The sequence below is a fragment of the Oncorhynchus mykiss genome, chromosome 8 (genome assembly GCF_013265735.2).
Source record: "Oncorhynchus mykiss isolate Arlee chromosome 8, USDA_OmykA_1.1, whole genome shotgun sequence".
Taxonomy (NCBI): Eukaryota; Metazoa; Chordata; class Actinopteri; order Salmoniformes; family Salmonidae; genus Oncorhynchus; species Oncorhynchus mykiss.
In genome coordinates, this window is record NC_048572.1 from 46,686,040 (window position 1) to 46,703,869 (window position 17,830).

General features: G+C 40.9%; 1 protein-coding gene across 5 annotated transcripts in view; it reads right to left on the reverse strand.

Annotated features, from left to right (window-relative positions):
- Nucleotides 1-17,830, reverse strand: part of pex5lb (peroxisomal biogenesis factor 5-like b) — a 151,342-nt gene that overhangs the window by 34,212 nt on the left and 99,300 nt on the right. For all 5 annotated transcript variants that reach the window (XM_036985505.1, XM_036985507.1, XM_036985508.1 and 2 more), the window contains 4 exons: nucleotides 16,916-17,146; nucleotides 13,108-13,237; nucleotides 12,677-12,764; nucleotides 12,303-12,401 (listed from right to left, as the gene is read on the reverse strand). In XM_036985505.1, coding sequence (XP_036841400.1) covers nucleotides 12,303-12,401; nucleotides 12,677-12,764; nucleotides 13,108-13,237; nucleotides 16,916-17,146 — 548 coding nt within the window. The remainder of the gene's footprint in view (nucleotides 1-12,302; nucleotides 12,402-12,676; nucleotides 12,765-13,107; nucleotides 13,238-16,915; nucleotides 17,147-17,830) is intronic.

Below are 17,830 nucleotides of genomic sequence, written 5' to 3' on the forward strand. Positions count from 1 at the left end.
TTTGTTTTCAACAGGACAATGAACCAACACACTTACAGGATGTGTAAGGGCTACTTAACCAAGAAGGACAATAATGGAGTGCTGCATCAGATGACTCCACAATAACACAACCTCAACCCAATTGAGATGGTTTAGGATGATTTGGACCGCAGAATGAAGGAAAAACAACCAACAAGCGCTCAGCATATGTGGGAACTCGTTCAAGACTGTTGGAAAAGCTTTCCTCATGAAGCTGGTTGAGAGAATGCCAAGAGTGTACAAAGCTGTCATCAAGGAAAAGGGTGGGTACTTTGAAGAATCTAAAATAAAAAATATATTTTGATTTGTTTAACACTTTTTTGGTTACTACATGATTCCATATATGTTATTTCATTGCTTTGATGTCTTCAATATTATTCTACAATGTGGAAAATAGTCCAAACAAGAAAAACCCTTAAATGAGTACAGTGGTTGCTCCACTAAAAGTGTGATAATGCTGCGGGACTAATTTGAGGTTTAGTACGGTACCCTGCGTCACCACTTCATTGCTCCAGACCAGCGCAAGGGGGAGTTAGAGCACTGATTATGGTTTTGGGTCCTACTGTGTCTCTAACTGACAATGAATGGGCGACATAAACCTAAATAGAAACTGATAATTGTGTACAACTTCAGTATTACTTACTTAAACTGTTGTTACACTAAGGTTTTTATTATTTTATTTTGTCAGGATTATTTTCTCTTACTGTAGTACTGTAGGCCACTCCCGACCGGTCACATTATACAGCGTCTGAGTAGCGCAACAGTATAAGACACTACATAGCAGTGCAAGCTGTGTTACTACAGATGCTGGTTCAATACCTGTGCCGCCCATGACTGGGAGACCCATGAGATGATTGTAGGTTTTAAGTTTCTCTTGCTCTAAAATCAGAAAAATAATCCTAAATAACAAACTGGCTTTATTTACAAACTAGTAACAATGTCTCACCCCATGTTCAAGAATGGCCTTTTTCTTGCTCCTTTTACGTTATTTGAAAAAATGAAATAATCTCCAAAATTTTTATATTTTTTTATACAAAGCGATTATTATTATTAATTTAGAATTATATAAAAGCCGTTGGATATTCTCAAAAAATATATTATTAACCTGTTATTAGCAGGACAATATACACTGCTCAAAAAAATAAAGGGAACACTTAAACATCACAATGTAACTCCAAGTCAATCACACTTCTGTGAAATCAAACTGTCCACTTAGGAAGCAACACTGATTGACAATACATTTCACATGCTGTTGTGCAAATGGAATAGACAACAGGTGGAAATCATAGGCAATTAGCAAGACACCCCCAATAAAGGAGTGGTTCTGCAGGTGGTGACCACAGACCACTTCTCAGTTCCTTTGCTTCCTGGCTGATGTTTTGGTCACTTTTGAATGCTGGCAGTGCTTTCACTCTAGTGGTACCATGAGAGTCTACAACCCACACAAGTGGCTCAGGTAGTGCAGCTCATCCAGGATGGCACATCAATGCGAGCTGTGGCAAGAAGGTTTACTGTGTCTGTCAGCGTAGAGTCCAGAGCATGGAGGCGCTACCAGGAGACAGGCCAGTACATCAGGAGACGTGGAGGAGGCTGTAGGAGGGCAATAACCCAGCAGCAGGACCGCTACCTCCGCCTTTGTGCAAGGAGGAGCAGGAGGAGCACTGCCAGAGCCCTGCAAACTGACCTCCAGCAGGCCTCAAATGTGCATGTGTCTGCTCAAACGGTCAGAAACAGTCTCCATGAGGGTGGTATATGAGGGCCCGACGTCCACAGATGGGGGTTGTGCTTACAGCCCAACACCGTGCAGGACGTTTGGCATTTCTCAGAGTACACCAAGATCGGCAAATTCACCACTGGCGCCCTGTGCTCTTCACAGATGAAATCAGGTTCACACTGAGCACATGTGACAGACGTGACAGAGTCTGGAGACGCCGTGGAGAACGTTCTGCTGCCTGCAAAATCCTCCAGCATGACCGGTTTGGCGGTGGGTCAGTCATGGTATGGGGTGGCATTTTCTTTCCTCCATGTGCTCGCCAGAGGTAGCCTGACTGCCATGAGGTACCGAGATGAGATTCTCAGACCCCTTGTGAGACCATATGCTGGTGCGGTTGGCCCTGGGTTCCTCCTAATGCAAGACAATGCTAGACCTCATGTGGCTGGAGTGTGTCAGCAGTTCCTGCAAGAGGAAGGCATTGATGCTATGGACTGGCCCGCCCGTTCCCCAGACCTGAATCCAATTGAGCACATCTGGGACATCATGTCTCGCTTCATCCACCAACGCCACGTTGCACCACAGACTGTCCAGGAGTTGGCGGATGCTTTAGTCCAGGTCTGGGAGGAGATCCCTCAGAAGACCATCCGCCACCTCATCAGGAGCATGCCCAGGCGTTGTAGTGAGGTCATACAGGCACGTGGAGGCCACACACACTACCGAGCCTCATCTTGACTTGTTTTAAGGACATTACATCAAAGTTGGATCAGCCTGTAGTGTGGTTTTCCACTTTAATTTTGAGTCCAAATCCAGAACTCCATGGGTTGATGAATTTGATTTCCATTGATAATTTTTGTGTGATTTTGTTGTCAGCACATTCAACTATGTAAAGAAAAAAGTATTTAATAAGAATATTTCATTCATTCAGATCTAGGATGTTTTATTTTAGTGTTCCCTTTATTTTTTTGAGCAGTGTATATTGGTCATGGCTCCCGAGTGGCGCACAATGGGATTGCCTTGCAGTTCTCCAGCTGTATCCACTGAAAGTGTGCAAGGTTCAAGGCACGAGGGCATGGGATGGGCCGCAGAGCCACGTACAGAAGATGGACCTAGCCCATGGGGAAGGAAGGAGGAGGAACCAGGAGGGGGGGTGGACCCCCACCCCGTGACACTGGCAACACTTTAAGGGGCATTGCACTAATAACGGAGCTGACTAGGGAAACGTTCCCGCTGTTCTGTTCTTTGTGCCAGTTTGCACGTTCAAACTAATAATGGAATCTTTATACTTTCGTTAATAAAATAAGGATATAAAAATACTCTTTCATAATGCCGGTGTTTATTTAGTTATGGATCCATAATGAATTACTATGGGAATAAATATCACTGAATTACAGAAATATCCTCCAATCCTCTATATGTTATTATTGGCGGAGAGTCATGTCATTTTTTTAGATATACTGTAGGCCTACTCTAGGCGACATGAGTCTCACTAATGTTGAGTAATGTTCTGTTAAAAGTGGTGTAGGTCTTATTTATTTAAAGAGAATATTGAAGTTAGAAGCAATAGGATTTGAAGCAATAGCCTACACATATTTTAGCACCGTTTCGTACTGCTCTGTGACAAGCATGGGGACTGGTCTTGATAAACCAATTATCTTTTATTTTCACTGAATCTCCATTTAGGTATTGGTTAGACAAGAACTAGAAAATTAGGCTGTAGAAATGTTATGCTCTAACTTTTATTTAACTAGGCAAGTCGAATAACTCGAATAAACGAATGTGCGGTTCGTAGCACACATAGCACTAGACCAAGACAAAACAATATCCCACAAACGCAGGTGGGAAAAGGACCACACTAAGTATGATCCCCAATTAGAGGCAACGATCATCAGCTGCCTCCAATTGGGAACCATACTCACACCAAAAATAGGAATTCAAGACTAAAACACTATAAAGTCACGCTCTGACCTATTGCACCATAGAGAACCCCAAGGGCTCTCTATGGTCAGGGCGTGACAGGATGTGTAGTGTCAGCATTTGTTTGTATGCCTAATTTTGCCAATGAAAAAATCATTAAAGTAGTTGCCAATATCAGTTGGTTTTGTGATGAATGTACCATCTGATTCAATGAATGATGGAGCCGAGTTTGCCTTTTTCCCAAAATGTAATTTAAGGTGCTCCAAACCTTTTTACTATCATTCTGTATGTAATTTACCTTTGTTTCATAGTGTAGTTATTTTTATTCAGTTTAGTCACATGATTTCACAATTTGCAACACGTTGTGCAGTCAGACTTATTTGCCATTCCTTTTGCCTCATCCCTGTCAAGCATAACATGTTTAAATTCCTCATCAATCCACTGGGATTTAACAGTTTTTACAGTCGTTTTCTTAATAGGTGCATGCTTATTAGTAACTGGAATAAGCAATTTCATAAATGTGTCAAATTAAGTGTCTGTTTGCTCCTCATTACACACCACGGACCAACAGATTCTTTAAATCATAAAACATAGGAATCACTACAAAACCTCTTGCATGACCTCTTATACACTATATTATGCCCAGCCTTTGGAACTTTGGTTTCCTAGATATGGCTACTATATTGTAATCACTACATCCAGTGGATCTGGATACTGCTTTAAAGCACATTTCTGCAGCATTAGTAAATATGTGATCAATACATGTTGATGATTTCATTCATGTGCTGTTTGTAACTACCCTGGTAGTTTGACTGATAATCTGAACCAGGTTGCAGGCACTGGTTACAGTTTGAAGCTTTTTCTTGAGTGGGCGAGCTTGATGAAAGCCAGTCAATAATTAAATCACCCAGAAAATATAATATCACATACATTATCAAGCATTTCAAACATTATCAAGCATTTCTGTAGCCATATTACTTCAACAGTATTTAACATGAGATCCTCTCTAATCTTTACAGGAATGTGGCTCTGAATATAAACAGCAACACCTCCACCATTGGCATTTCTATATTTTCTGTAAATGTTGTAACCTTGTATTGCTACCACTGTATCACCAAAGGCATTGTCTAACTGAGTTTCAGAGATAGTCAGAATATGAATGTCATCTGTTACTAGCAAATTATTGATTTCATGAACCTTGTTTCTAAGCTACATATGTTAACGTGGGCTATTTTGAGCACTTGTCTTCTGGGATGCTTACTTGTTTTATTGCTTTACTGGGAAGCTTATTATGTTATTTATGTTAGTGCAGGGTGAGCTGCATACAGTGGACTTCCTCCTAGGGCACACTGGATCAGTGCTAACAGTATAAATCTGGTTCATAGGCACATGATTACTGCATACAATAGCTGTAGGATAAGAGGCATTCAGAGCAGTTAGAGGGATATGAATTAGGTTACTTACATTGTATTTGCCAACGCCCCTGGTGTAATGTACATTTGTTGAAGCATTATGTCAACTCTGCGTGACAATGGTAGGGATTACCTGAGCTGGGCTTGGGTCATTGATAAGTCAGTCTCAACGCAGCCTTATAATGCTTTGAAAGGATCCAGGAACCCATATGATTTGGGTGGATCCCATCCCCTTTATAAAGGGAATTGTCTTTGCCTTTGTTTCTAAAAGGTATTGAAATTGTCAACAAAAGTTACACCCATTGAGCTGCAATAATCACGTAGCCAGTTGTGAAGAGAAAGAATCCTGCTAAAGCGATCAATGCCACGATTCAGAGAAGGCACAGGAGCAGATATTTGTTAGTGTCTAGCAGAGAGTCAATCAGCTCTTTAAAATCCAGTTTCAACTGCTCAGTGCTGCCCATCATAATGTAATTAAAACCCACATGGACTACGATACAATCAATTCCCATGTCCTGACGTAGTACATTCAGGAACAGCTTAGTAATGTAATTTACTCGAGCGCAGAATAAGTTGAGCCCGGCGCAGGCCTCCGACAGATGGAGAAGCCCACTCGATCCAGAGCAGGGACAGAAGGTTGCCGAAGTCGCCTTTGAAATTGTAGTAGTAGACATTGTGGCCCCACAGACACTGGCATCTCCAGCGAGGAGAGTGCAGGAAGATCAGGTTTCAGGACGGCAAAACTATTCATTGTTTGTATCCGCTCTGGGCCTCTCGTTGGGAGTGTAGACTGCTTTGCAAGAGGCAGATGTCTTCGGCTTCCTGGCTTGTAACATGTGACCATCTTTGATTGCCTTGCTCCTTTTACGGTGCAACTTCCATTCTGCTATCAGATGGGGGAGGTCCGGGCAACACTGGCGAACGCAAACGCCATCCTGCCACTGGCGTAGAAAATGTCACATTCCACTCCGCGTTTTCCCCAGTTTCTTACGTAGGCTGGCGACCAGCGTGATCAAAGAAGCAACCTCAAGCCTATAATCCTCGGCAAGTGCCGCATTGGAAGTCAGAATGATCCGGTTTGTCCTGAAACAAAGCGTAGTAGATACAGCTCTTACAGTGCTGGAACCGTTCATTTATTTCTCCAGACAGAGGGCTCCATTGCAAAACTCATCTGTTCCCAACTTTGTTAGTATGATGGCTAGCAGCTTAGCGTCTCCATCAAGCAGGCTTCAACCTGTCTGTCAAGCAGGCTTCAACAGGTCTAGAGCGGGATTCCGGCACAAGAAATAGCGACCCTAGCTGTTAAAAGCTAACCGTGTCGCGGAATCCATGCAAAAACAAGTTTGTAGACGTTGTAATCAGCAATGTCATGGTCCTTATCCGGGATCGAGCCATTTAGACAAGTCTCCAAGAGAATGAAAATATCCGGGCTCATGTCATGCACTCAGATATCAAGAAGGTCGATCTTTGACAAACTTTGCACGTTGATATGCAACAGCTCAAGCCTCCTACACGATTTAAAACAGTGGGGGTATCCATATTTATGGCATTTAAAGTATTAGCACTGGATGAGCTTACCACAGTGGGCTTCCCAAATGGGCTAACAGTGGAATTGAACCTTATGGTCGCAAGATTATTACTGACAATACCTCTGGGAATATGGAATATATCTTTTTTTCAGTACGATGATATTCACTATTCACCTGTTTGATCACCTAAATTTAAATGACACGTGTCAAGAATTGTGCTGTTTAATGCAGCATAAATACAGCTTATATCAGTTGCAGAACAATTGGTGATTTAGCCAAAGTAAGGAAAGTGGGCTCGCTATTGTCTGAATTTCTTATCCTCTTTCTTACCTGACTGATGACTGAAATTGAAGTGAATGGTGGCGCACAGGAATAGCACACAGATCAAGAAAAAAAAGCAGTGGAACTGGCTTCGAGGTCCAGATTTGAAAATGATGGGTCAATAGTTGTTAATGAAATGGGATGCATACAGACACAGATGCATACACACATGGATGCACAGGTGAACACACACACATGCGCACCCACGTGCACACACACACACCTGGGACATTAATATGAGGGGATATTATTCCCTGGTCAAATTAACTAACTTTATAATGCATTGTGAGACAAATAAAGACAACTTCATTCACAATTGAACTTAACCATTGGAAAACAACACCTGCGGTAACATATCAGTTTGACAGCAAACAAAGAGGTCAGCATATTTACAGCACTGTACATATGGCATGGCAGAACTGATATCATGCCCCCATTAAACTGAAAGGGGAGACACAAGGGCGGAAAGGGGGAGAAGGTTAGGAGGAAGGTGAGGTGGAGAAGAATGAGGGCTCAACGGAGTAATCGAATACTTTGATGACATGCATCTTGTGCTTTGTTTCAGCTCCGATACCCAAACCTCCATAACATGTCCAGCTATTGGCTGTTGCAAGAGCTATAGATAGATATACAGAGAATCGTCAGATAATGGCAGTAAAAACTCATATACTGTATGTGACTTTTTTGTACTGTCTTATCAGCTTTGGCCTTTTATTTGCTTAGGATCAAGTAACAATTTTCCATACAGATGGAAAGGGGACGAGAGGCATACATTACATTCACCATTCACCAGACTTAGGTTCAAACCGTATTCAAAATCATTGCATTTGATTTGAATTACTATTTGAACCCGGGATGGACATTCACACACAAACAAATATCAATGCATACCTAACAAGATCTTTAAATATATCTTTAATATTTCTTGAATGACCCAAATATAATACAAACAACTTTGCATGCATTTAAAGTATACTGTGTCATGCATATTTTGAGCTATGGTAATTTCTATAAAACCCCTTTTCAGGACCCTGTCTTTCAAAGATCATTTGTAAAAATCCAAATGACTTCACAGATCTTCATTGTAAAGGGTTTAAAGACTGTTTCCCATGCTTGTTCAATGAACAATAAACAATTAATGAACATGCTGTTACGCGGAGTGGAACAGGGGAACCCAAGAGCAGACTCAGACGAGGAGACTGGCATGAAGTAACCAAGGTATTTTTTGAGACACAGGGGGGAGATGGGAGTGCAGGTCAAGGGAAGCTCGGCCGGGTTTCTGGAAACCAGGTGCGGAGGCTGAGGCTGGAGCGAGAGGGGTTGAGACAGGGTAAGTAGGTCCGGAGGGGAATCCAAGGGAGTAGCAGAGTGGGGAATCGAGGACAGAGTAGCAGGATGACGAGACGTGGACTGGAGACAGGGACCAGTGTCAGAGCGAACTGTAGCGGAGAGGAAAACAGGAACAAATGGATAACAGGGTCTGAATAGTAACAACCAGAGAGAGGGAGGGAGTACTGGGGGAGTGGTGGCAGGTCAAGGAGACACAGGATGAGCATTAAGAGGGCGTTGCAGGAGCAGATGGGACACAGGTGCCTGTGGAACGGTCGTTAAGACACTAACAGCTTACAGACGGTAGGCAATTAAGGTCACAGTTATGAAAACTTAGGACATTAAAGAGGCCTTTCTACTGACTCTGAAAAACACCAAAAGAAAGATGCCCAGTGTCCCTGCTCATCTGCGTGAACGTGCCTTAGACATCCTGCAAGGAGGCATGATGACTGCAGATGAGGCCAGGGCAATAAATTGCAATGTCCGTAATGAGAGACGCCTAAGACAGCGCTACAGGGAGACAGGACGGACAGCTGATCGTCCTTGCAGTGGCAGACCACGTGTAATAACACCTGCCCAAGTTACACCAGGAACGCACAATCCCTCCATCAGTGCTCACACTGTCCGCAATAGGCTGAGAGAGGCTGGACTGAGGGCTTGTAGGCCTGTTGTAAGGCAGGTCCTCCCCAGATATCACCGGCAACAACGTTGCCTATTTTTGCTGAGTTTACTTAAATCCGAACTGGTTCTCTAGCAGATTAGTAAGAATGGCCCACCCCATGTTCAAGAATGTCATTTTCTCCTTTATTCAGATTTCAACCTCTCACTTTGAAAATGTGAAAATATCGCTATTTTTAAGTCTTTGAAAGTTGGTTGCAATTTCAGTTTATTCCACCAGAAAATAACATATTACAACAAATATTACGACATAATCTTTGTAAATTATTTTCATAAATAGGACTGGTGGAGTTGTCACACATGCAGCTAACAAAAATATATGTAAATGTCTGCTCTACTCAAAATTACAACCACCTAATTGCAGCATTAAGGCAAAAATGAAGGAGGCAAGTGGAAGGGGGAGAAAGTAAGGAACTTATCTGTCTGCCCTGCATTAAAGACCAAAATTGGTAAAGACAATTGTGATAAATAAAAATGTATACTAGTTTAATTTAAGGACCAAAATACTGACAGCTGTACCATTCAGATAGCAAAATAGTTGGGAAGAGATTCTCTATGTACCGATTCCATGGCACATGGTTTATGAACTGATACACAAAACAACGCTGTGTTCAAAACGTAGAAATGTTCCATTTAAAATTATTATACAAAATTCTTGCAACCAATAGAATGTTATATATGGGAGATACAACCATACCAGCTCTGCAACATTTACCTGGAGCTAACTCTGCAAATAGCACTGCTGGGTGATTTAAAAAGCAATAGTCAATCGATGAATAATATAATAATAATCTTAGCAAAAGTGTTTATCTTTAATTTGTAGAATCTATGAGAATAGAAAGGTTCAGAACTTTTGTCAAACATCACAGCCCAGTTGAAAAATATATGGCAAATATAAAAAACTGGATGGTGTTCAGAGATAGATGGGAGAGGTTGAGAGGAGCTGTAGGATGGGACTAAAAACAAATAAAATATAACTATTGTAAACTACTCTGTGTCCGTAAACTGTATATAGTATGTATAAGCTGGAAGTAGAAGCCTATGAGTTGTTTTTAATTTTTTAATGCTGATGAATTGCCTTGCACAAATAATCAAAATACTGGGAGGTGTTGGCAAGAGTCTATTGTCCTGCTAATAGCCCATAATGGCTATTAGCCTTTATGGGTCGGGAGTACGCTACAGTATTACAGTAAGAGCAAAATAATCCTAACATTTCCAATACCCTAATTGTAGTCTAACCAATACCCAAACGGAGACTTAGTGAAAATAAACATCTTGTTGATTTATCAAGACCAGTCCCCATGCTTGTCTCAGAGCAGTGCTGTCTTGACCTCTGAATGCTGTCTTTTCCCCCTTCCACTTGCCTCTTCCATTCATTTTTGAAAGAGGTTTTTCCAGTAAGCAACAATTTGTTTACCTTCTTTAGCCTACTTTGTTCCAATATTTCTGTCATTCAGTGATATTTATTCCCATAGTAATTTGTTATGGATCCATATGGAAAATGATATGCGCAAGAAACGGTTGTAAAATGTTCCTTTTAGAGACTATAATACATGGTGTCCAGGTCAGAATAACCAAAACGTTTCTTTATTAAAGACTATCAGAAAGAATGTTGGTACTTATTTATTTTGATCCAAAGCCATGAATGAGTGAGTCACTCAGCTTTATGTATGTGCCGATGCTATATAACTGCGCCATCAACTTAATCATTTAGCAGACACTTGCTTCTATTCAGTCAATACATATATTTTAAGAATATCCTGGAATATAATTGAATTTTTTTGTTTCTTAGTGTAACAACAGTTTTAGTAAGTATGAATACTGATGAGTAGTAACAAAAAAATGTGTGCTTTTCCGGGTGTGCACGTGCAGGACAGAGGAAAAGCAATTCTTACATGCTGGGTGGCAAATAGGCAAGTCAAACAAATTCTTATTTTCAATGACGGCCTAGGAACAGTGGGTTAACGGCCTGTTCAGGGGCAGAATGACAGATTTGTACCTTGTCAGCTCGGGGGTTTGAACTTGCAACCTTCCGGTTACTAGTACAACGCTCTAACCACTAGGCTACCCTGCCGCCCAGGGTCGCATGCGTCTGCGTTGCCAGGTGCTAAAATAGAAGTTGCTTCTATTTGTGGCACAGAACGTGCAGCAAGTCCTGCCTCTCCCATCTCCTCATTGGCTTTTAGCATTTACCCATGTGCCATCTCCTCATTGGTTATACCCACGTGGGTGATTGAGGTCAGTGGTGGTAATACACCTTATGAAAGTTAGTTGCCAATCGTCATATAAAGTCCAAAGAAGAAAAAGCCTGGAAGGAGGAGAGATGACTAGAAACGATTCAGTTGACCGTTTTATGTGTGGATTAATTGTCAGAGTAGAGAAATAACACCTCAACGTTCATAACAAATTAACTAGCAACAGCAAGCTAGCTAAATAGGACAAATTAGCTAGCAATTGCAAGCTAGCTAACTAAATTGCCATAAATGTTTAATGCTTTCCCGACCTGTCCCCAAATTAATATTCAGAGTTTGTTTTGATATTTCAACCTGCGTTTCGTGATCGCATTTGATGTGGGGGGACAAAATACATTTGCACACGATGGCGCAAGCGGGTATGATATTACACTATTGTTCTCAATTCAATCACCTTCATCCTCATCATTCAGTTAATTGAAATTACATTTTGAAGAGTCGTGCACAATTATCAATTTCTATTTGGTTTATGTCACCCATTCATTGTCAGAGACACAGTAACGCCTTGGGACCCAAAATCATAATAAGTGTTCTAACTCCCCCTTGCGCTGGGCTTCAGAAATGAAGCAGTGATGCATGGTACCGTACCAAACCACAAATGACCTCTAAATCCCGCAGCATAATCTCAAAACCTTTAGTCGAGCAACCATAAGAACGAATCGAGGCGGTCGGTCACATATTACCATACGTATTTATATATTCCTGCTACCAGTCCCTTTTCAGCCATGTTTACATGTATATCCTACTACCAGTCACGTTTTATGTATAAACCCACCTCAACCACTCCAGTAGCCCTGCACATTGAATAAGGTACTGGTACTGACCTGGACTGTATACAAACTTGCATTCTTGTGTTTCTTTAACTCTCATTGTAGTTATTGTATGGCTTTTGTTTTTGCTTTCATTTTTTATTCTATTTCCTATTATTATCTACCGTATATTATTACTGCATTGTTCGGAAAGAGCTCTCAAGGTAAGTATTTCACTGTACCGTTTTACACCTGTTGTATCCTGTGCATGTGGAAACTTGTAGATAACAGATGTGTAGGATGTTTTTAAAGTTTTAGCCATTACCAAACTACTACTTCCAGCAAACAAATATCTTAGATTATGTGTGTGTGTATTAATCTCTCACCTCTACAGCAGCCTTTGCCCTTACAAACTCCTCCTCCTGGGAATGATGTCTGCCCAAGAGGTGACGGAGACTGGGCCGCACTTGTTGGGGTACTGGGTCCTGTAGGACACAGAAATGTGTACGTACACACACACACACACGCACACACACACAGAAATGCAAGATCAGCAAAAACACCCTCACCTGTAACTGTGTGAGGGGTCACACATAATCCCAGAAGGCAATGGAGACACCAATATATCATTTAAAATAGCTTTCAATACATCCTCACACTTTGTGATGAAACTTGACCTGTATATGGTTATTTTCAAGGAACATACCATAACTTCACATACTTTTCTATTAGTATACATGTTAATGGAGGTTCTGTAGACCTTTAGTGCTGATATGTGGTCCTCGTCATCATTGCTATTGACTTCAAATGAGTTTTTCACAGATGGATTTGTTTTAAACTCTGCTGACCTGGGGAGAAAGAAGGGTAAACATTTCTGGTATCGAAGGGAAATTATACTTCTACAATATACTCTAACACTACAGTTGTACAACAAAATAAAAAAATATGTTCACAACCACTATTCATATTTCTAGTAATATTTCATTTTTTATGTTTTGTTTCCTGTAACTTATAACACATAATTGATTGAACTCTATTTCTAATGTTGACGTTTAAAGTGGACAAGGTGGAAAGTATAGCCATGGTAGGCCGTCAATGTAAATAAGAATTTGTTCTTAACTGACTTGCCTAGCTAAATAAAAGGTTAAATAACAAATAAAGCATTTTAAATGCTTATAAACATTTCTTTACCATATTAATTCACTGGAGGAGTGGTGTGAGGTGCACTTCTTTTCGTATCTTCTCTTCCTGCTGTCATTCAGGGCACCTTCAGGGTGAAGATTCACTTCCTCCCATTTCTCCAAAGGAGACGAGGAACTGACTGAGCAGAAGGAATAAAGGGTGTAGAACTGTTAGCAAAATGCTATCCACAAGATATAGGCAGAAACATAGAACTGTTAGCATAATGCTATCCACAAGATATAGACAGAAACATAGAACTGTTAGCATAATGCTATCCAACAACATGGACAAGAACATAGAACTGTTTGCATAATGCTATCCACAAAGTACTGTTAGCATAGTGCTATCCAACAATAGGAACATAACAGTGATGCAAATTTTCACACAAACCATACTAGAGCATATTCCAAGTAAATCACATATCTTGATGTTAAGTTCAAGATTTATAAATTACAATGGTTGGTGTGGATTTAGCTGTATGCGCAATTTACAATCAAATCTGTGTGTACGAAAGTTTTGAAAAATTGCCCCTAGGTCAGTCAGTGTCAGTAGCTAGGTTTACATTCATTTTCCCCCCAGTGGTGTGTTTCCCACCAAACAGACTTGTTGCGGATAAAAGTCAGTATGTGATGACATAGTGCACACAAAATGTAATTCTTTGCTTATGTTTTCCTGTACCAAATAAAGTTCAATGTGTTTCCCTCACATTTTTAACTCTACCGATAGTTTTGTCTCAAACTGTTGCGTTAAATAGCAAATGTGCCGATTCTAGTCTTGACACTTGCGCTCTAGCCAACAGCTCGCAGATACAGTGCAAGTAGGCTAGTCCTTGATGATGATTATTATGGATAAGAGCAAGAATAATTTTTATTTGTCAAGTGGCAGTCAAGCATCAATCATCATGTCACCAGAATAAGGCCCTCAATATTTATTAGAAAGGAGCATCAAGATCACTGTGCACTTTCACCACCCTGTGAAGTTCATTATAAATTATTTCATCTGTAGCCTAATAAACTACATGGTTTCCCAAGTCGTAGTAGGAGGACCACACACACCATATCATTGCGTGACTCAAAGTTTATTTCCATTTGATGGTTATTATATCAATATTTGCACAAAGGCGTTTCCAACTCCATTTCTCGCATAATTTATTTTACCAAAATAAAAAGATCCCACCACGTCGAATGAACAAATGATCTGTCAATATTTATACAATTTTACCGAAGCTACCTGTTTCCATCATAGCTTTCATGATTTTATTTTTTATACTGATTGACTTTACTGATTGACTTTAAAACTGTGGATGGAAACGTGGTTATAGAGACATCTAAATAAGACATTAGGCTAAGAACAGAGATTACAATCAATCAGCAGCAGCATTTAATCATGTCACAGCATAAATCAAATGACAGTACCATGATGATGTAGAAAATAGGATAGCTGTGTGGCTTGAGGCTTTGCACTGGTCAATTGACCAATTTATTACTTACTGGCAAACTGACATTTCCACATGAAAGGAATTTGTCAATCCAGTGAAACCTTAATCTGGCCTATTTTAAAGTAGCTCTGAGCAGTGATTTGGAACACAGGGATTTAAGCCAAAACAGTAATAGGAATGGAGTGAAGAGATTGTTATGCCTTTTGTATCCTTCTCATGAAAAGCACATTATTATTATTAAACACATTCAGTGCCTTCAGAAAGTATTTACACCCCTAGACTGTTTCCACATTTTGTTGTTACACAGTCTGAATTTAAAATTGAGCACATTAAAAATGAAAAGCTAAAATGCCTTGAGTCAATAAGTATCCAACCCCTTTGTTATGGCAAGCCTAAATAAGTTAAGGAGTAAACATTTGCTTAACAATTAACATAAGTTGCCTGGACAATAACAGAGTTTAACATGATTCTTAAACAAATACCTAATCTCTGTACCCCACACGTACAATTATTTGTAAGGTCCCTCAGTCAAACAGTAAATTTCAAACACAGATTCAACCACAAAGACCAGGGAGGTTTTCCAATGCCTCGCAAAGACATTGAATATCACTTTGGGCATGGTGAAGTTATTAATTACACTTTGGATGGTGTATCAATACTCCCAGTCACTACAAAGATACAGGCGTCTTTCCTAACTAAGTTGCCCTAGAGGAAGGAAACCATTCAAGGATTTCACCATGAGGCCAATGTATAGAGTTTAATGGCTGTGATAAGGAGAAAACACTGTTGTTACTCCACAGAGTGAAAAGAAAGAAGCCTGTACATAATAAAATATTCCAAAACATGCATCCTGTTTGCAATAAGGCACTAAAGTAAAATTGCAAAGAATGTGGAAAGAAATTCTCCAAGGATGTCAGGGACAAGATTGTAGACCTACACAAGGCTGGAATGGGCTACAAGACCATCGCCAAGCAGCTTGGTGAGAAGGTGACAACAGTTGGTGCGATTATTCGCAAATGTAAGAAACACAAAATAACTGTGAATCTCCCTTGGCCTGGGGCTCCATGCAAGATCTCACCTCGTGGAGTTGCAATGATCCTAAGAACGGTGAGGAATCAGCTCAGAACTACACGGGAGGATCTTGTCAATGATCTCGAGGCAGCTGGGACCATAGTCACCAAGAAAACCATTGGTAACACAATACGCCGTGAAGGACTGAAATCCTGCAGCACCCGCAAGGTCCCCCTGCTCAAGAACACACATATACATGCCCTTCTGAAGTTTGCCAATGAACATCTGAATGATTCAGAGGACAACTGGGTGAAAGTGTTGTGGTCAGATGAGACCAAAATGGAGCTCTTTGGCATCAACTCAACTTGCCGTGTTTGGAGGAGGAGGAATGCTGCCAATAACCCCAAGAACACCATCCCCCACCGTTGAACATGGAGGTGGAAACATTATGCTTTGAGGGTGTTTTTCTGCTAAGGGGACAGGACCACTTCACCGCATCAAAGGGACGATGGACGGGGCCATGTACCGTCAAATCTTGGGTGAGAACCTCTTTCCCTCAGCCAGGGCATTGAAAATGGGTCGTGGATGGGTATTCCAGCATGACAATGACCCAAAACACACGGCCAAGGCAACAAAGGAGTGGCTCAAGAAGAAGCACATTAGGGCCTGGAGTGGCCTAGCCAGTCTCCAGACCTTAATCCCATAGAAAATCTGTGGAGGGAGCTGAAGGTTCGAGTTCCCAAATATCAGCCTCAAAACCTTAATGACTTGGAGAAGATCTGCAAAGAGGAGTGGGACAAAATCCCTCCTGAGATGTTTGCAAACCTGGTGGCTAACTACAAGAAATGTCTGACCTCTGATTGCCAACAAGGGTTTTGCCACCAAGTACTAAGTCGTGTTTTGTAGAGGGGTCAAATACTTATTTCCCTCATTAAAATGCAAATCAATTTATAACATTTTTGACATGCATTTTTCTGGATGTTTTTTGTTGTTATTCTGTCTCTCACTGTTCAAATAAACCTACCATTAAAATTATAGACGGATAATTTCTTTGTCAGTGGGCAAACGTACAAAATCAGCAGGGGATCAAATACTTTTTTCCCTCACTGTAGATCATTGACAAAAAATGACAATTAAATCCATTTTAAACCTACTTTGTAACAACAAAATGTTGAAAAATTCAAGGGGTGTGAATACTTTCTGAAGGCACTGTAAGTGTCCTCCCAATATGAATGTCTAATGATATTGCTGTAGGTACACAGTATGAAGACAACTGCATGTTGTAACACTCAAACACACAACCCCCCCATGCACAAAACATTCACCCACCCCCCCTCAATCCAAACACACACATCTTGCAGTCAATACCTGACTCTAGGGAGACCCTCTCGGGGGCTCGTGTGGTGCGAGCACTCGATGAGCGCTCCACCTCCACATGGATGAGCTCTGTCTCATCTCGTCTATTCCCTCTCCGTGGGCTGTTTTTAGAATTTCCCTTACGGGGCCCCAAGGGGCTCGGACGCTCCCTGACGCTGACCTTCCTGCTACTGCGTTCACTGGGCTCGCTCAGGTCCACCAGGTCAAGGGCTGAGGATAGAACTGAGGAGACACACAAACAGAAGGTAATTTCTGTGTAGTCATAAATGTAGTTGTGTTACTGCTGAATTAACAACTTGGGTAACACTTTCTAGGAGAACATGTAATGCATACAAAAGACTTGTGAGACAACCTATTCTAATTATATCCATCCCCCTGACCCTATAACCCTTCCATGCTTGCAGATCTGAGTTGTCTGGATAAGTATAAGCAGACCGTGTAGTGGTAGGACTTCTACCATATTGTTTACTTCTTACAGATCTGCAAACATCAAAGGGATAGAGCAGTGTTTCCCAAACCTATTACTTGAGTATTCTCCTCCCACTTCCACTTAGTTGATCTATTCGGTAACACTTTATTTGGATATTCCATCTATAGATGCTCAACAAACCATCTGTAGACTATCAGCAGCATTTCAACTGCATATCAGTTACATATTGGTTTCCTTTCATTGTAAGCCGTATATGGACAGCAATCCGTGCTTTGGTTTAGTTTCCTTAGCGGCACTGTTTCCACATGCTAATGCTTTAGCCTTTATAGCACAAATACCATTCAAGGCATGGCACCGATACTAGCATTTTTCACGCATAATGTTCAAATTATCTCAGTGACTTTGTTGAGCTTCACAATCGATTTTAGATACTTTCGAATGATTTGGACATGATGCGTGAAAGCCAATATCGTTCC